This window comes from Larus michahellis, chromosome 4 (assembly GCF_964199755.1).
Source record: "Larus michahellis chromosome 4, bLarMic1.1, whole genome shotgun sequence".
Taxonomy (NCBI): Eukaryota; Metazoa; Chordata; class Aves; order Charadriiformes; family Laridae; genus Larus; species Larus michahellis.
Genome location: NC_133899.1, coordinates 19,334,479 through 19,354,365, shown reverse-complemented (window position 1 = coordinate 19,354,365; position 19,887 = coordinate 19,334,479). Strand labels below are relative to the sequence as shown.

The window sequence follows — 19,887 nt, the reverse complement described above, 5'->3', positions numbered from 1 at the left end:
GTTTAGTCATGGTTTTCTCTCCCTTCTCGGAGAACTTGCATGTTCATTTGTGTTTGTTTTGTTTCAGTCAGCTGTAAACTAAAATGAATGTTTTCAAAATTCATGGATCCGTCTGATTTTGATGTCAGAATGTATTGCTAGATACTTTGATCTAACTTCCTGTCTAACATAAGCCAGCGTTTCAGAAGAAAAACATACAATCCTGATTTGAAGATACCAGGCGCAGATCCTTTGCTTTTTTTGGTAGCTTATTTCATAGGTTAATAACTTTGTTATAAAAAAATATTTTTTTTAAAAAAAATCATTATTTCTAATTTGAATATATCTGACATTTGATTGTGGCAGTGCTTTCCCTGATAAATTAAAATACCCTGCAACATTTCTATTTCCTTCCCGTGAAGATGCTTAAGTGCTGCAATCAAGTGTTTCAGCCTTCTTTTAATAATTTGAAGAGACTGAGTGAACTAGGCTAATGAATTACAGTGTAATAGTGATTCCTGCTTTCCTACCTAAAATTCCCACCTTACAAGTATTTCTTGGTGCTGCAGGTTTGTATATTGGCAGACTGAAGAGCTATGTGGGCACTTTTTGTACGCATGTTAGCTATGGTACCCACTTCCTGAGCTGTACGTTTGATGCTTCGGGAATGCCAAGTTTATATCCTTGAGATGCTCCTCCACCTTACTAGAAAAGAGCCTGGGATTTCAGCCCCTCATTAAGGCAGTGTTAGTCCTTGCTTTCATTTGATCTTTCTACTCTTTCTAACATTCTCAGGATTGCCCTTGTGGGAGCTGCTTGCTGTCCTGTATACATTGTACAGGGTATAGACGGGGAGACCCATGTCCTAGTTATGCCACCTGCCTTGGATGCCTAATATGAGGTGATACGACTGCTCCGGCAGAGCTAATTAGAGCCACAGTAGTAGCTAGTGTACATAGTGAGACAAGGCATTTTAAACATGCATTGTTCTGTACATGTAACAGTGCGATTTCTGGTTCACAACACAACCTCAGATGGAGGATGTTTCTCTTAAAGACTGCTTTTTCTTTTGCAGGTTGTCAAAATAAAAAACAGCCCCAGAGTTAAGCACCCTCTGGAGAGGAGGCAGTACCCATTTTAGGCAGCATGAGATTCATAACTGTGCCAGGGTAAAACAAAGTGCTTAAGACATCTTAAATCAGCTGTAGACAAGTGCCAGGCAGCTTTCAGGAGGATTAATGTACAAACCAATAGGAGGTAAATGCCTTGAAATTCTGCTAGAGAAGAATCAAGTATAAACACTCTGAGGCACAGTTAGAACTTGCCTTACCATTTTGTGATTAATCCAATTTTAAGTTGTAACTCCAATTTTTGGACTCAATGACCAAAGCAAAACATTCCTTTTCCTTCCAGGCTTTATTAGAGATTTATTTGCAATAATGTAATACTTTCTGTACTATCTTAATCTTTACAAACTCTTGTACAACAGAATCCTCTAAATTCTTCCTATTAATAAAGGGTCGTGTTCTATCACAGAAGTATGAGACAGTTATACATTCCTATCTGTAAGAATTCTAGTAAATCTAACTTTTACTCTCAGTCATTATAAATGAAGCCTTCAGGATGTATGTTCTTTCTAATGCCACTAAAGGAAGCAAAATAACTATACTGTAAACTACATATAATGCATGTTTATACAGGACTTTAAAGTAGAAGGCAAAGAGTTACATATACTACAAAGCCATTCTACATGTTTTATTAAAACCCACCTATGTTTTCTGTCAACATTGCTGGGAATTATTCTTTATGTACAGTTTTCTGGTATATCTATATTTCTTAGACATGCTATGTAAACTACAAAGTACAGTCTTCACACATATTTTGAAATGAATAGTATTCTATCTATCCATAAATAATATTTTCTTATATAAGACAAATGTTGCATTTATTTAAATTATGTGTAAACATAAAGACTGTGCGTGATGCTGCTAGCAACCACTTTGGCAAATTTACCATTACAGTGATGGCTACTACTGCATAATTGGCTAGAACAATGCAAAACCCTGTACTCTTATCAAAGATTATAGTTGCTATTGGATAGTGCTAAATTTTTGGAAGGTCTGGGTGAAGGTAGCTTCCAAATGGCTGTGGCTTCTTTACTTTGTACTGAACTATTAGCACTGAACACAAGAATTTCACAAAAACTGTCACACGTTATTTACAGAAAACCTTTCAATTTGGAAAAAAAATCTGTATTTGGCCTAGGGTAGTGCTGGAAATATTCTGGATGCAATGCAGAGCCATCAGGTGGGGTGTCTCAGAATTTGGGCATTGTGGGCACAAAGCTAAACTTTTCAGTAGCATCCCTGCAACAGGAAGACTGTGAGAACTATTTCCCTTGATATTCCCTTGCTCCAAAGGGTAAACGAAGTCTCACCTAGACCAGTATGAAACCACAACAGTGCTGCATCAGCCTAGCTGTACTGGCTAGCAACACCCTCCCTTCATTTTCTGTGCAACTACTCTCCCTTTTCTGTGGGAATTAATCAGACCAAAGTTTTTAAGTTTGAAACCTGAGCTGTATTTCTGTTCTTTAGTGGACTATTTTCCTAATAGGCCTCAAGCAATGAAGTAAATTTTCCCCCCAGTCCGAGCTGTCCAGTACGTACTTTGTCACTGCCATTCTGCACAGGGCCTCCTAGCTTGAAATGCCATAGAAGAATGTGCAAATGACCTCAGGGCCCATCATAGCTCACTGCCAAGATGAAGCAGAGGCCTATTAACAGTTTGATACAAAATCCTTCTTGTTTCATCACAGTGCAGACTTTTGCTAGGGCAGATTGAGGAGCAATTTTGTTCACTCATTACTCAGACCTTATGACAAATCAGTGTAGCTGAGCTTGGTGTTTTCAGCTTATCACACAGCTATATTTTTTTTTCATATTTCTAAATAGCTTTTAAACACACAATACCTCAAGACTGTAAAACAGTATTTAGAAGGGAAGAGTGTAGGTGATCTTGAAGATCTCCAAATCTCTTAGTTTCGGGTTAGAGACAGTGATTTTGTCATCAGCCTCTGTATGTGTCAATGAAGGGTTAACCTGCAATTTAGGGATAGCCTGGTAACTGTTCTCAGTCACTTTCTTTTAGGGAAGAGTCAAAGGAGAGAGAGTAACTCACTGATACCAGCTATATTCCTACAACCACCAATTTAAAAAGTTCAAAAAACATGGGTTAGACCCCAGAATAATTTAAAATGTCTTAAAATTTAGATCTGGTGTGATCTTTTTATTTGCCTGCTGGCTTTTAGTCTTGTACTTGCTTTGTATTTTCCCAGCTTTTCTCTTTAGCCTTGAGAGCTAGAAGGAGATTCTTGCCTAATCATTTGTCTCTCTGAAACTGTGAGAGTGAAAGCACTTCTTAAAATAGTACTTTTTTTTATTGCTTGAGCCTTACATAGGAGAATGCCGAGGTCATAGCCTAACTCTCACAGAGTAAATTCATTTTGTGTAATAATGACCATCATCTATGTAAGTCCTGACATTTTGCTTATTAGGTGAAGTACTGAGTTATTGCACTGAGTGAAGATCAGTGGAAGTCTTCTATATCAGTTTAGTCTGAATAGTTTTTTATTACTTAACTCTGTTTTTCTTCTCACATAATTCTTAGTCTGGAAATTCTGTCTACTTAGGAGTCCTTAAGAGAGAGACGTCTGTTATTTGGGTTGAAATCCTGGCTCTGGTGACGTCAATGGAAAAAAACCACCCATTGACTTCAGCTGGGTCAGGATTTCTCCCTTGTGGTTTATGAATCTATTGATTTTAACTAAGGCTGTAGAGCCATACATAAATGAGAAACAAACTGCAGAAAAAGAACAAATGATCAAACTCTTCCCCAAAACAACATCCTGGAGTGTCTCCAGTCTCACCAACACCTGCCTCATGATCTCATTGACACATCTGCATTTCTCTTTAGAGAGGAGACAAAAGCACTGCACAGTACAAGCTTTTCCCTAGTTTTGTGATAAATCTTATTTATAAGATGCCTATGTACAGCTATAATCACCCCTCGGCTGGGGGCATGAGCTTTTGAGCTTTCTGTAGCATCAGTCTCATTGGACATCAGTAGACAGATACAGCGCTGCACGCCAGCAAAGACTTATGTAGCAAGGATACTTTTGAGTAACTTCTAAGCTGTGAACTTCATGTTTTGATAACACTTGGCCTTGAATTTTCTAATACTGTAGTTAGTCCAACACACGTAATTGCTCTTTGTCACTAAAACTCTTAGCTTCCTGGTGTTTTGAAATAATGATGCTTCTGCCAAGAAGGCAAGGTGCTGAGACCTGCTGGAAAGTGGATTACATTGACATTGAAGAAGAAACATTCTTCATAGTTTTACAATATAGAATTAACATTCTGTATTGTAGAATGATAGTGAAAGTCTGTGTGGAGCTTGTTTGTTTTCCAAAGGTAAATCTTTTCAGGGCACTGCAGAGAACAACCTCCTGAACTTAGTATTTGAGAAATTCTTTCCTCCTGTATCATTCCTTGGGGGGGAAGAGGCTATATCTCCATTTTAATGTTGCACTCATTTAAAAAATGGTGTGTTCAGGGAGAAACATCTTGTTATCAATGGATTGTCTCCTTGCTGTCATTGTGGCTGTGCTGACAAGTGAGCTCCTTGATGTGAATTAGGCATCAATAAAAGCTGCCACTCCTATAATGTCCTAATAAATGAAACTAATCAGGAAATCCAAGAAGGGTCTGCTTAGGAACAATCATTGCTATTACTCGTCAGCTCTGTATTTGAAACTCATGAGCCACCCTGTTAGGTCCTCCAATAATTTTATTTTTTTTTTCCTAGAAACTCAGTACCTTGCTGTTACATTAATTATCAGGTTAGGATCTAATAAGATCTATAAGGATCTACTGCTCCACCTTGTGGTCTGAAAAAAGTTTTCCGTCATTCTACTCTAGACTGGTGTCAGAAAAAGTCCAGCCTCTCCCTCTTTTTTTATTAAACTGGAATTTGGCCGGAATCAGTATAATACTTTGCCTCGAGATACGGATCTTAAGGGCAAGTAATGTGTTGTCACCTTTGGCATGCTTCAGGATAGACATTGCAAAAGGTGTTTGATTACAGAAGAGAAAAAGAGAGAAAAAGAAATAAAAGTTAAATCAGTGAGGAGTGCTGTTCAGTCCGCATAGTTCAGAAGGTGCAGAATGAATTATAAATAGCTAGCAAAAAATAAGATACACAATACTTGGCTGCTTTTTTCAGTACATATGCTAGGCCCATGGTAACAGCTTGTTTGTATGGTCAGTGAGGCAATCAGATAGGGTGTATTCTTCCATGCAGTCCATGGGCCAGAAAATCAGCGGATTCCCACAGTTCTGTGGACTTCAGTAAAAACGAATGCTGTGCAATTACCCAGCCACAGTCCTTCCTGTACATCAATGCCGCAAAAGCTGTTTCTCAAACTAACAAGAGTGCTATAGCAAGACATGGCTTTTAACTCACTCTGTCACTAATTGCAGTGCTTGGAAATCATGCAATATTTTTCTCCAGCTCTGAAATAAAGACTGTAAAGGAGTAATATTCTTCTGCTGTTGAAATCACAAATCCTGTGTACTTCAGTGGGGCGGGATCAAACCAATACTGCTCTTCTGGTGTTGGGTTTGTTCTAGGCAAGCAGTTTATACTAAAGCAGTCCAAGAAAGGCTTTATATTTGTGCAGTCTAACACCACCAGTCTGGGAGCATTGGATCCTGATTTGCACACTTAAATTAGTGTATATTCTTCAACAATAGTAACAGCCAAGCAATAGCAACCAGTTAATACCTACATTAAGAGCACAGCTTCTGCAATCACTTGTGCTTTTGGAAGTGAGTGGTTGTGCTCATAAAGCTTTAAAGAGTAGGAGCACTGGAAAAATTACCATCTTCTATAAAAAGGCTTATTGTATAATAAGGGCAGCTTGTCTTACTGCATACCAGCAATCAGAACGCTAGTCATAAAAAAACATTTATGGACTGGCAAAAGACAACTGCTTGCCCAATCCTGTCCGAGCTTTGTTTAGTAATATGTTATCATGAAATTCTGTGCACTGGAGAGTTGGTAGTGTGCTTTGGATGAATATGAGTGTAAAGAAGAATGTGGCTTACGTAGCCAGACCTCCCTGCTGAGAGTTTCTGTTTCTGAACGGTAGACCCTAGTTCTCAAAGTGAAGTTCTGTGCTGTCACCTTTGTCATGCTTCAGGAGAGAGATTGCAAAACTTGTTTAAATAGAGAGTAGGGGAAAGGAGGAGGAAGACTGCAAATAAAACAGGATAGCCTTGACAAGTAGTTTAGAGGTTCTTTCCTATCGTCTTTGTGAAGAATAATATGTCATAAGGCAATGAACTTAACTCTTTCCCTTCCATTTCGCCCACCTCTTTCCCCCTTCTTTATGGATTAAAGATTTCAAAATCTGTATGGCTAAAATTAAGTATGTTGAATCTATACAGAAGTTAAGATGATGAATTATACTACAGTTATCTCTCCAGAATTTCCATGAGAACAGGGATTATTCGGCATTACTAGGGGTCTAGGCACTTTTGGTGCTGATTTCCTGAAGGACTCAGCTATCCAACTTTAGGAAGTAAAGTCTGGAGTGTCAGTAAAGCATTTCATTTGGAACTATTCTGACCTAGCACCAGTGCATAAGATCTACACAATTAGGATGAAATCTTGCCATGAAAGGTTCAAGACTTGGAGGCAGGGAGAAGGAAAGGGGAAGATTAAGGAGTTGTAGTTGGAGGAAGGAATTACAGGCTGTCAAGACATGGGTAACAGGCTACATGAATCCTTTGTCTCCAGGTGCCCTGAGGAAGGGAAACTGAAGGTTTATAATCAGTGTGATATTCCTGGAATCTTTACGTACTTTTCATTGAAACTGGATTGAGGCAGTGGAGTTGTCCTGAATAGAACTTATTTCAACTTCAGTAATAATAATAATTTCTCATTGTCACATTTCAAATCAAGAGTCAGTTGCAAGATTCCCCCAAATCCATTATCGTGTTTTTTTTATATTCTATATGAAGGATATATACAGAGAGAATGGACAGTACTAACAGCAAAGTGGTACTGAAAGATCTAGAACTGTATTACAAAGACACTTCATTTGAATTTGTCTCGTGCCTCCTAAATTACAATGTTTTAATATAAATATATCTCTAAGTATAGAATTGATTTGGTTATGGTTTATTATTTTGTAATAGTGCTGAGAGCAGTTAGGTCCAACATAATCAAATAATTACAATGTGTGTAAATGCTATGGAGTTTACGGTGCATACTGATATTAGAGAGCCAGCATGTGTCTCAACTATTTAATCAATTGGTTAACCTGGGACAAAAGCTTTAGAACTGGGAGTTGCTTATGAGCTTCCCATTAGACATAGCAAAAATGAAGGCATGCTCTATTTGATGTTGCTCCTCAGAACTGCTCAAAATTCTTTAAACCATTTGTTTCCATTTTAATTCACAGCGAGAGGTTGAGTAATTTGTGGACTGATTTTAATCATCATTTCCTTCATAGCATATCTAAACACTCATTAAAGCTGTGTGTTCCCTCTGATCTCATGTGTAAGTAGTTGTATTAGCATTCTGTTTCATATCGGTGTAAGTATGGGGAGGAAAGTATCTGTCTTGAAACATCTTTAGACCTCTGGAGCTGTATTCACATATTCACTGAACTGACAGACAGGTTTGTGATATTTTGCAAAAGAATGAAAGAGAAATTCTGCCCCAAAACCATGTAGACCATGTCTCAGTCTCCTTAGAGATATTTTGGTTTCTTCATAAAGAAGGGCTGTTGCCTACACTCCTAATGTGGCCTTTCTGTTCTCCATTGATCCCAGTGAATTTAATAAAGAGCTTAAAAAGATGTTAGTGAGAAAACAGACTAGAAATAGATGAAGCTTAAGAGCCTGCTATTTCAGCTTGAATGAGTATCCAAAACCTGAGATCTCTAGACAAACTATAAGAAGCTCCTGTATATGTTTTATGCTCCTCTATATGAACATAGAAGGCTTCCTAATGCGACTTTCAGAATTTACTTGTCCAGGAGGGATATATATCCTGTTGGAATGGCTTTCTAGGGATTTTTCAGTACCTTTATTTCTTGATTGAATTGAGAAGAGCATACAGGAGTGAAGTTGGGGTCGGGGGGAGACCTTCAGCAGAGATTTAAAATTTCCAAACAACAGAACTAAGTTTACTGCTTGATGTCTTTTCTGCCTCTTTCTTCAGAATAAAGTGCTTCTGAGTGGTAATCAAAATGTGTTCATTCAGTGTGCTTAGAAAGAGGTATCTTTGCTTTTGTCAAAACAGCTCATTTGGTTCACACCACCTTTTTTATTATCTTGGTAACGTGGAGGAGCAAAAGTGGAAAACCACTTTTGGTAATTGATTGGAGCACCCCTTGGATCAGTTCTGAATGCTTGCCCTGCATTAATCAGAGTATGGTCCTCTTAAGGTATAATGTGAAGCTGAATACTATGAACCTTGTCTAGAATCTTTCTATGTCTGTGTATCTCTAGAACCTTTGTAAAATTGGCAATCCGTGGGTTGCTAGAATTGTTCAGGGACAAATACCTCCACTCAGGCAGGTATTTAGCTGAGAGTCTATACAGTGTACCACTTACACATCATTTCATGGTATCTTACCAGAAGCCAGAGTCACGAATGAGAATTTTAGAATTTAAGTGAGAATTTTAGAATTGAAAGGCTCAGTTCTTCCTTTTCAACTATTCATAATGCCTCATATGAAGTAGGTGTATGACATAGTAGTTTATAACCCTGCAGACATTACAGTTCTGAAGGTTTATTTTGCAGAGCCAATGAGACAGGTAGAGGAGGAAAGGGAATTTCAGAGAAGCAGCTGGCAACTGGCATGCGAGCTACAATCTGGTGAGCCTAGGTGAATCTCTCCTCTGTGGATGATTACTGGCTGATCAAGGAAAGGACAGGGAAGTGATGAAGTCATGTGGGAAAGGGAAGAGAGCAACTGTGAGCTGGCCACTGAATCCAGTTCTGGGGAAGGAAGTACTGTCACACAACGCAACTGAACGTTGTCCCCTATGTCACACAATGTCCAGGAGCTCAAAGCTGATGCCCACAGTGTGGGGAGCAGCACAACCTATTGGAGGTCACTGATTCGATGTGTGAACGGGAATTGAAACCCCCTTATTAGGAAACCAAAATGACTAGATTTGCATCTAAGCTGTGATTGAATGATGAGTCAAACTCTCGGCGTAGGCTTTACAGTGACATTACTTCAAAGTTGACTTATTCTTATCATTATCAATGCTATTTTGGAATGTAAACCCTGATATTACAAGGCAAAGGTCATCCACCTTTGAAGTGTAAAGTGCCAGATTATATTATTTCTCAAAATAGTGATGAAATTTGCTGTCAGGCACTTGGCAAAACATAAGGGGCAGAGCCTAGTAGAAAGGCAAGGTGCAGTATCACAGCTTGCTTTTGGGGAAGTGGTGCACAGCCAGGCTCACAGCTCTGTGGCAGGGGATACTTTCACAGGTGTCATTCTCAGTGTGTGAGAGCTCTTGCACCTGCCTTTGGGCTGGCCCTGTTTGGGGATATTTGGATTTGGTTGTATGTTGTCTTTGGTACCTGTGCTGTGGATTGCTCAGTGCTGTGTTGCAGTTTATGGAAGTATGAATAGGAAAGGAAGCGTTAGGATAAATTGTAAGATACTTCTGTTCTAAAGTGTATTGATTGCTGGCGAACTGTTCTTTGAAGCAAACAGTTTCTTCTAGAAATACTGTGGTCTAAAAATACTTTAAAAATAATGCTTCAGAGGAGATTAAAAGTGTATATTATGATAGCTAGAGAACTGTTAAAATATTTATCTGCAGCTATTCGTAAATTCATGAAAAGCTTAATCTGATTCTTATGATACAATAAGTCTCCAGTGACTAATCCGACAATTACATGCTTCCTAATGAGTAGTCTGAACATGACTGACCTTGCAAATACTTTGGCTCACAAAAGAAGTACTTTATGCTGGTAAATTCTTTTTCCACAAAGTTCAATGGGAAATACTAATTTTGCCTACGACTATGCAGGAAAATGGATCAAAAATGAACATTAACATTAAAAGTATCTTGTACAAAAACTACAATAGCTTTGTTAACTACGACTGAGCATCATCCTCCCCCACTGTGAGCACATCAGTTAATCATACTAGGCATTACTCAACTTCATTTGGCATCAGTAAAATTTTAGATGTAATCCAAATATCAGGGTAAATCTTTCCCTAAGTTGATGAGAGTCTAATTTTAATACTCTTCTTATTCTTTAATTCTGTGTAGCCTCTTACAGAACTGGGGAGCACTTAAAAGGTTGGATGTGTTATAAAGACTTGTTTTGAGTACATTGATACTGACCACTTACAGAGTCATAGAGCTAGGGAGTCTCTTTTTAAAAATAGAAAAAAATGGGCTTTTGCCAGAAATGAGTTATAATGAGGATATAGCACTTGTGAGAATAGCCGGTAGAAATGACCATAGTTGATGATTTCTCCAGTGACATACCCTGCTCCTTGAAACTCTCACAAATGGACTGCACAAAAAGTATTTGATTTGCTGCAAATAGTGCTTTTCCTTTGTGCTGTGAGCAGCAGTCAAATACATGTAAGTTGTGGTTTATTGATCAGAGAAGCCGACAAGGTGATGTTTGAGAATTCCCCCTTCTGGAGTGTTGCCTTATCTGATTAATGAGAGCTTGCAGAATTTTACCATCTGTACAGAGCCTCCCTATCATCTTGTAAAGTAGTTTTTATATATGGGCATATCCTGCTTCCAAGAAGTCACTGAGGGCAAGATCTCATCCAGACATTTCATACTAAACTGTCCTCAAAGTTTTCTGTGGCCTGTATCATATTATCACACGGCCACTGGATCTCTCTTTGCCCTTGTAAGGCAGGCAAGTCCTATGGAAGTAGGTAACTGATACAAAAAATAAATGCTCTAGGCTTTTAGATCTTACTAGAGATTGGGGATTTTTTTTTTTTTTTTATAGCAGAAGAATGTTTCCAAAAATCACAGTTGTTCACAGAAAGGTTACATTCTGCCATCTATCTTTGTGCAGAAGTCCCATTGGGGTCTCTCAGCAGGCTACTCCCAAAACACAGATGTTTCTGGCTATTCATTCAGCATTTTAGTGCTGCTGGATGCTTCTTACTCTCTAGCTTTTTGTTACTTGGAGCTTGTTAAAATACAAATAGGGATTTTTTTGTTAACACCACCAGTACTGTCTCTAAAGTTACCTAACATAAAAAAGTCTATATAACTACCACTGGGTGGTGTATGCCTCGTGTTAAGTAAAACTCACTGAAGTAAACTATCGGAGTTTTATATGTGTGGAACTTCAAGATCTAACCCAAAAGCCTGTATGTTTAGTTTTTAATCAGGAAATTTCTCTGGGTTTATCAAAGAAAGAAACTCAAGGATTTGGCTAGTAATAAGGAGGGGGTGTATATGCATCCATGTCCTTGTAAAATTCAACTGTGAATGAGGGAATACAGTGTGTATTTATACTTTCCATCTGAGTTAACTTTAAGTTCTCACGCTTTATTGAGAACCACCTATTTTTACAAGCATGGAAAGGCCCTTAGTGTGTCTGCTGGCATCTTAAATTAATCATAGCCAGTTTTAGGAACATAACAGTACACGTCACCCACGTCACTTTTTTCAGATGTAAAGGGGTTTGCCATTTTCTACTACTTCCATGTCCTTGACGCTGTTGTTCAACATTTAAGAGCAATTTGTAGAACCTTTGTGGGTGTAGATTTTGGAAGGATAACCAAATTTCTTTTTGCTAGATAGCACAAGCTACGCTGAAAACAAGTGTTAAAATACCTTAGTGGCTCAGTACTTATGGCATTACTGCCTATTTTGTATGTCTGTTGAAGATATACAAGTTCGTAACCTACATTCGACTATTTGTCTAAAGTCAGCTCTAGTTAAATTGCTGAGGCTGAGAATTGATGAGGCTTTTAGAATAAAGAGAAAATGAGGGAGGAAGAAAGGAAACCTTTTCCCTTCCACTGATTTACTTTATACATGCCATCCAATGCAAGTTTTATCTGTTTCAGTTTTTTTCCTTTATCTCCTAGTTTAAATATCAAAAAGCAGACTATAACTCTGTTATGAGCTTCTGTAAAACTTTTGAGCATGCTATACAGGTATAGAAATGCCACCTGATTTTGTCTCTCTAGTTTGCTCAGCAGTCCAGCAAAACTACTAAGATAATGAAATGAAATTTTCTCCGTATCTAATAGTACTTTATTTTTATTATATCTTCTGTATGGAGATACATAAGCCAGCACTTATATGAAACCCATTGGATTATTCTTTTGAGATAGCAAAACTTGCTGTAGTGCTAAAAAGGTTCCCTCCTGCAGTAGCCGGGGGTGGGGAGGAAGATGTTTCAGCATATCTGTGATTTAGAACTGGAAAGATAGCAACAAATCTAACAATATCCTATAGCTCTGCCTGTTGTCTCATGTTTGCTCTTGTAGGAGAATTCACCCATAGAGCAAACAAGCTCACAAACCCAGTTTGACAGAGAAGGGACTGACCTGGCTTGAAACTCAGTCAAGTACTTTGGAGCCTGAATCTCTTACAGGAGTTTCTACTGACTGAAACTGATACATGTCCAACATGGGAGGCAATGGATGGAAATTTTTTAGGATAACATAGGGACAGTTGTTGTAAAGAGAAGGAGGAGAGCTGTTAACCAGTCCCTGGCTGTGTTTCCATTCCCCGCTTCTCAGTGCAGGCTCTATCCTGGAAATTCTGTCATGACTGATATGCTGATGGCCACACTCTATCAAACAGCATAGAAAAAGAAAAATAATCTCAATATTTAGATATGATTAAACTTCATTAAGCCAAGCACAATCAAGCTGTAAAAATGAGTTTGTCCCCCTGTTAGCCACAGCTGATGTGTCTTTGTCTAGCTCAGCTGGCTGATGTCCTCCATGAGAACATCTCCTCAGGAAAAGCCCATTGTTGATGGTTTTTGACCATTGGGATTATCGCGTCTTTCATTTTATGGTAAAATAAGTCTCTTAAGTGCCAGTAAAGGATGTTGTGATATTATGTATGTCATTCAGGAATGACATCCAAGGTGTTGATTTGAGATGCTTCATACTGCAGTTTGTTTTCTATTGAAGAGCAGAGTAAACAAGTGTTTATAATCTCTGTATCAGTACGCCGTTCTGAGTCATTCTATAGACTTTGATAGCAGAGGGCCTCTCTACCTTTGCTTGTAAAGCTCTGATTCCACTTTGGTGGTATAGAAGAATTGGTGCAAACTTTTCACTGAAAGGTGGCTCTTGTAGCTGTGAAGTAGTTAGCTGTCTCTCCACTGCAATTTGGAAGTACTTGAATTAAAAGATGCTGATGAAGACCCAGGTTTGCTGAACTGACATAAGATAATACATGGAGACTAAACAAAATGCAAGAGAGCTGCAGACAGTCACCTCCTATGCCTGAGCTAGCAGCAAATTATAAAGGAAGCAGGTTAGGAAATTAAGTGACCCAAAATACGATAGAAATGAGTTCAAACACTGGGTGTCACCTTGTGCAATGTGAGATAGGGGGAATACACCTCTTTCCCTAAAAATTGCCGGATAACCCGGAGATCTGGCAATGGCACATATGTGCTGAGTGGCATGCGTGATTCTGCTGCTACACCTGCACCTGACACCGTGGAAGCCTGCTGAGTTCATGATGAATTGTGCTGCTGTAGTGTGAATTGCTAGATTATTTCTGGACATAATGAAATAAGGATGGAGGTTATTTTTCAGTACTAACTACTTTCTTCAGCATGTCTGGGTGGTGAGCAGAGAGATTTTCTGACTCCCCTCAGAAGTTTTGGAGGTACCAAACCAGACCGAGTGTTTCAGTACCAACCCTTTCTAGTACCCTATTAAGTTCCAAGGACGGGTGTAATTCCATGTTAATTGATAGGGATTTTCCCATCCTGCATTCGTCTTTTCACAGGAAGCAAGTATTTTATGCTACAAGTGTGAACCATTAGCCTTTATCCACATTATGTGGTGCCAGGCAACCACATTATCAAGACATACATAACTATCTTACAGAACACACTTTCTATCTAGCGGTGGTTCTCTGTATCATTCACCATTCACACAAGCAGTCCTCCATCTGCTAGGCAGGGTCTGTTCTCCCGATGGTGATCTGAAAGCACCCCAGGCACCTGCCCAGCTCGCAGATGGTGTTACTCCATCACCGCGTGGAGTCATCACTGACAGCACAGCGTATTTCAGGGAGATGAAAGGGGATGATGGAGTTACGATCTTACTGAAGATGTGCCAGACAATCTGAGCTAACTCTAGTTACTGTGTGTAATTTTTTTTCGTTGTTGCTGTCATTCCCAAACTGTGCAGGAGGTGAGGTTTTGTTTGTAACAAGTCTCCAACCTACTTTGGAGGGGGTAGAGCCCCCAAATTGCAGAAGGGAGGACAGAAATCCTGACCCCACGTTAAAACTCTCCCCAAGAAACCTTTCAGTGCTCCGGCGCTAACTTTTCTAGATGCCGTGTTTCTGCTCAAGTGTTTTTGTTTGGTTGGGTTTTTTTTTTCCCTCTTGCTGCTATTTTTTACGAACGAAAAAAAGTGTTAAGCAGGCTGAAGTGTCAGCAGAAGGCAGATACGCCTGTGCTCCCAACTAAGTTCAACTCGGAGGGGTGTGCGAGCATCCCTTACCCCGAAGGACGGGAGCCGCACGGCGGGAGCGGCGACCCGTGCGCTGCGAGGGCCCGGGGCTCGGCGGGATGCGCCGTGCCGGGGGGCGAAGGGGGAAAACGGGGCAGCGCGGCGGTGTCGCCGCTCCTGCCTTCGCCAGCCGGCACCGCGGGGAGAGCCTCGGCTCTTGCTTTTCCCCCTGAAACTCCGGGAAAGGAGGAGGGGATGCCGCCCTTGCGGCGGTGCGGGTGTGGGGCCGGGGAGAAGGACCTCGCAAGCGGCGCGCTTACCCCCTCCATTTTTGTAGCAGAGGTAGGGAAATCGCCAGACGTTGGCCAGGTCCACGGCGAAGCCGATGACGGAGAGGAGGAAGTCGATCTTCTTGCCCCAGGTCTCCCTGTCCTGGGCGCCGTAGCGCGGGGCGGGGGCGGCGGGTAGGAGGCTGCTGGCGGTGTACTGCACCCCGTTGTGCTCCTTCACCAGGATCAGCTCCACGTCCTTCCTCGGGGGCGGCGGCCCCGGGCGCTCCGGCAAGGGGGCCACCACCGACACTTTGCGGTCGGGCTGGATCTGTTTGTTCATCCTTGCCTTAAACATCCAGAGGAGAGGGAGCTGAGGAGGGGGAGCGGGCGGGGGTGTGGGAGCGCGGATAACGGAAGCGCGCTTCCCGCTGGAGGCGACTCCGCGCTCCAGCCCGCCGGTGTCAGCGCGGCAGGAGCGAGGCACGGCCGTAATAAGAGCCATGCAAATGAGGCGGGAGAGGGGGGACCGCGGCTGCCCGCGCCCGCCGGGGTGCCCCCGGGGAGCGGGGCTGCCCGCGCCCTTCCTCCGCGGGGGAGCGGCCGGCACCGGGCGCGCCGCCGCTGCCCGTAATCTGCCGAGCCGCCGGCGCACCTGGGGGACGCCGGCGGAGACCCAGCTGCAGCCTCCCCACCCGCCCCGGGAGCCGGCCGCAGCCCCGCGCTGCCCCTTGTCCACCAGCGGCGGTTTCACCTTAAAGATAGACAATTAGGGCTTGTCCTGCCGCAGGCTACGAGGCGCTCGGAGCCGCTCCTGCCCGCCCGGCAAAATCCGCGTTCCCGGTCAAGCAAGCTGCAAGTGCCGTTAGCTTGCAACAGGTAGAGCTAATTTGGATTGCCCACTTCCCCTCTGTCCCGGCTGAGCTTTCCCCCGGTCTGCTAGTGTGGCTTTAGTTAAACTGTAGAATTTGGCTTTTGACATTAGAACCTGGTGGGGTGCAGGTTGAATGGCGGAGATGGACGCTACTAATACCCCTATGCCACGATTGATGGATGCCTGTCTTTTTCTTTCCTAGAAAGCATGGGGCTGGTAGGACTCCATTGTCAGGTTGAAGTATTTGCAGGATATTAACTATTTACTGCTATGCCAAATGGGAACTGGGTCTTTTAGGTGTAAAATGAGCAAAGATTTAGCTGGCAGAACAAGAGTGATTGGTGCCAGAAGTTGGCTAAACACTGCTGCAAGAAAGGGGTTTTCAGGGGCGCTTCCTGTTACAGCTGTGGGTAGTAACTGTATGTTGCGTCTGTTTAGAGAATAAAATTTGAGCACAAAAGGCAGAAACTGTCCTATCCCCCTGTCCCCCCCTCAGTGTTAAATAGCTTCCCTTCTGCCTGGCATCAATTAGAATAGGTCAGATCGCAGAGGATTCTCAGTGGTGTTACAGCCTACCGTTCTTACTCACTCTGCTAGGACTGATAATACGGTATTGTAATTGCAATATATGAAGAGGTGCTAGTCAGAGTTCACATGCAATACCAGGTTCCTCTGCAAACTTGGAATGTGAAAAAGAATCACAGCTCAGAGTTAAAGCTTGCATATGGGCATCTTCCCCTCCTCTCTTTAGGCCACAGACTACAAAGATGCTAGTAAGACAGCTATTGATAATTTGCAGATTTTCTGCCTTTGCAAAAAGCTCTTGCTTCAAACTCCAAGATCCAAATTGCGACTTGGATCCTAAAGCCCTCATCTGGGTGAAGTATTTGTGCAGTGGCTATACTGTTTCAGGGCAATTGCATGCTTAGAACATGCAGCTCATATATTCTTTCTGTTATGCCATGGTTTCCTGCCCTCATCTTCTCTGAATACACCGCATAACACTATTTTCTCTATTCTTTTTGATACTTTATGCCATACGTGCTGCAAGTACTTCCCCTGTGCAGTCATTACATAGTACACTGTAAACACGCACTGTTTGCCCATGCAGTACAACCCACGTTTTTACACTCATGCGCAGCTACACTGCTGCCTACTCCTCATATCATCATCCATCAGTCACTGCCAACAAATGCATCAAATACACACCCATGTTATATGCAGTGCCCCCAAATGTGCCCCCGCTCCCCTGCGTTTTGATGAACCTGCACGCCCCTTCTCCCACAACAAATGAAGGACAAGCCCTGCTCCGGGCGTAAGGAGAGCCTCCGCTCTCAGCTGCAGAGCCCTAAAGCTATCTTGCTGACAGACTCACCAGGTAGCACTGGGGATGTCTCTGTCCCATTCCCTGGTACCTATGGGGAGGGGGAAGATGACTGAAGGTGGATTCTTTCTTCTTGGTTCCACCACTCTGGGACTGCAGTCTGTCTGGGAGCTGAAGCTGTAGCCCAGCCAGTAAGGAGCTTTTTAAACCTGGTTCCCCTCTCTCCACGTGACTGTTGCTGCCTTAATAATCGGCACAGACTTCCTACGCTAGACAACAGCACTCACATATTGCTTCTGGAAAAATAAGGCCTTGCTAAGGAACACCCTTTCCCCCACAAGGTCTCAATTAGCTGAGCTTGATCATGATGTCTATGGTGGGAGGAATCTAGAAAGCCCCCGCTTATTTCCTAAGAGAATTAAGTCACTCTGCATATATATATATATATATGTCTTTAGTTCTTGCATGGAAAGTGTGCACAATCTGGTTAATGTAATATCTGCTGCACCCTCAAGGTAAGAAAGTCCTCAATTGGATTTTATAAAAAAGTTGCTTAATCTTGAATCTGTCTGGATCTTGTTATGCCTAATAGAGCCTGACAGCGGGTAGAGTTGAAGTCAGAAAAGCAAATATTATGTTTAGAAACCTCAATGGAGCCAGGTAAGATGGCAGGCTGTTAGCGATATTCCACTGTTGACTGGGAAATAGGCTATAATTTACTTTAGAAAATAGTCAGGTGTTGCTGACTATAGTCATCAATTATTCAAATTCTTGTCTATCATTCTCTTTGCAACATATAGGAGAATATACTGTATGCTGTAACAGTAAGCTGGGATTGTCACTCTCATACATTAGTGTCTATGACAAAAAAAACACCCCAATGAACAACAATTTAGTGTGTGCTTCCAGATCTGCATTTGCTGCTGGTGTCAAGGCTCACTGTGCTTCTTGGCAGCAGGATTTGAATTCTCCACCTTTGGCAGCACGGCCCTCTGACACTGGTGTTAGAGAACTACAGAAACTGGCTACTGTCCTTCTTAGGAACCAGCTTTTGAGAAGGGCTGTATCAAAGAGTGTTCAAGTATATTGGAACTCACTCTTTACAGTTGGTGCATCTGAAAGAGTCTTGCTTCATGTAATGTCTGATATGCTTGATGAAAGAGCTTGGCAATTGAGCCAAACAAAACAGTGACTGAGCGGGGGGATTATCATTGCTTTAAAAATAAATTGAGGTAAATGTCACCAAGAACCCCACCACCACCACCACCACTTAAACCAAAGGAAAGAAGATTAATGATTAATTTATTTGGAAAATGAGAAGAATTCTAGCTATCAAAGCAGTGAATACAGTGGGAACTGAAGACCGGGGTTTTAGGATATTGTTTTCTGATCAGGGTTGTATAATGATGTTGCTTGTGAGAGCTGTGATTTCAACTTGAAGTAGCAGGACATCACTTCTTTATTATAATCCGAGGTATAATGAGAAGAGTAAAAAGGGGCAGGGGATATACACACCAACTATTTAATTTCATGTCCTGATACATCTACAGCAACTCTGAGCTCATTCTGGCCTTGGGGCTCACTGGCACTGAAAGATTAAACATTTTTCAAATGAAGTGCATAAGCTGAATGAAGTTAGGTTTGGTTATTCTGTGACAGAAGAAACTCAGGGAATAGCCAGTTGCTGCAGGAATTGGGAACAAAGTAGACAACAGCCTTCTGACTGAATCAATGTTAAAACAATTTCACAGTGATAGGAACATGGCAGTGGCAGGGGTGTCCATCTTTCTAGGTTAGCAGGTGAAGGATACCATGCTGTAGACTGTATCAGACGCCTTTTGATGACAGTAGATGTATATCAGCTCCAGCTTCTTGGACTGCTGAGAGTGGGTTGGGCAGGTTTGCTTCATAGTATCTCTGAAATCATATTGCCATTCCAAGCATAGTGTTTACTTGGTATTTAAAAGCTTTGTGTTGTATTGTTAGCAGGCTGTTGTCATAGTATCTCTTCCCTAGAGCCAAAGAAATGCATCTCTTTCACTGAGAGGGCCCGTTTGGGTTGGTCCAACCCTGCATTTTGACAGTCAGTGTCTGTCATGCTACAAACTGTCTTCAGACTGCAAATAAATATTACAAAAGTGCTCCACAATGTTTTGGTATTGCATTTATGCAAGAATGTTCTAGGGGAAGACAGGACCTCTCCCTGTTTCTTACGATAGTAGCACTTGTATCTTCCTTATCAAGTTGATTGAGATTGTCACAAATACACGCCTCCCAAGCTCATTTTACCTGGGATCTGCTACCCCTGGCATCAGGTGACCTTCTTCAAGGGAGCCATCAGTATCACTGAAGCAAGCTATCCCATGGCATCTTTATCATTTTATCACATATAGAATGTGTGTGTGTGTAGAGGATGATGTTGAAGTCTAGGGGGTTTACTCCTCACAATTTTCACCACTGTCCTCTCTCTATAGGCACACCCTCTTCACTTCACTTTGGCCTCTCTCCAGCTTACAAGCATTTACTGTCTTTTATTATAAATCTACTTCAGAACATTTCACACCAGAAGTAGTTAAGTTGCAACTTTAACAATATTCTTTCTTGCTACCTGTTTTGAATCGCTGGCTTTTGCTGCTGCTTTAGCATCAGGTTTATTCTATCTCAGAGATAGTTGCATGAGAGCAATTTGCAA

At 41.6% G+C, this 19,887-nt stretch overlaps 1 protein-coding gene across 1 annotated transcript in view; it reads right to left on the bottom strand.

Annotated features, from left to right (window-relative positions):
• The window catches only part of SLC6A2 (solute carrier family 6 member 2), a 70,801-nt gene extending 55,299 nt beyond the window's left edge, over positions 1–15,502 (bottom strand). Inside the window, exon 1 of the mRNA XM_074583160.1 lies at positions 15,049–15,502. Within this exon, the coding sequence (XP_074439261.1) occupies positions 15,049–15,502 (454 nt within the window). The remainder of the gene's footprint in view (positions 1–15,048) is intronic.
• Between the last annotated feature and the right edge of the window lie 4,385 nt (positions 15,503–19,887).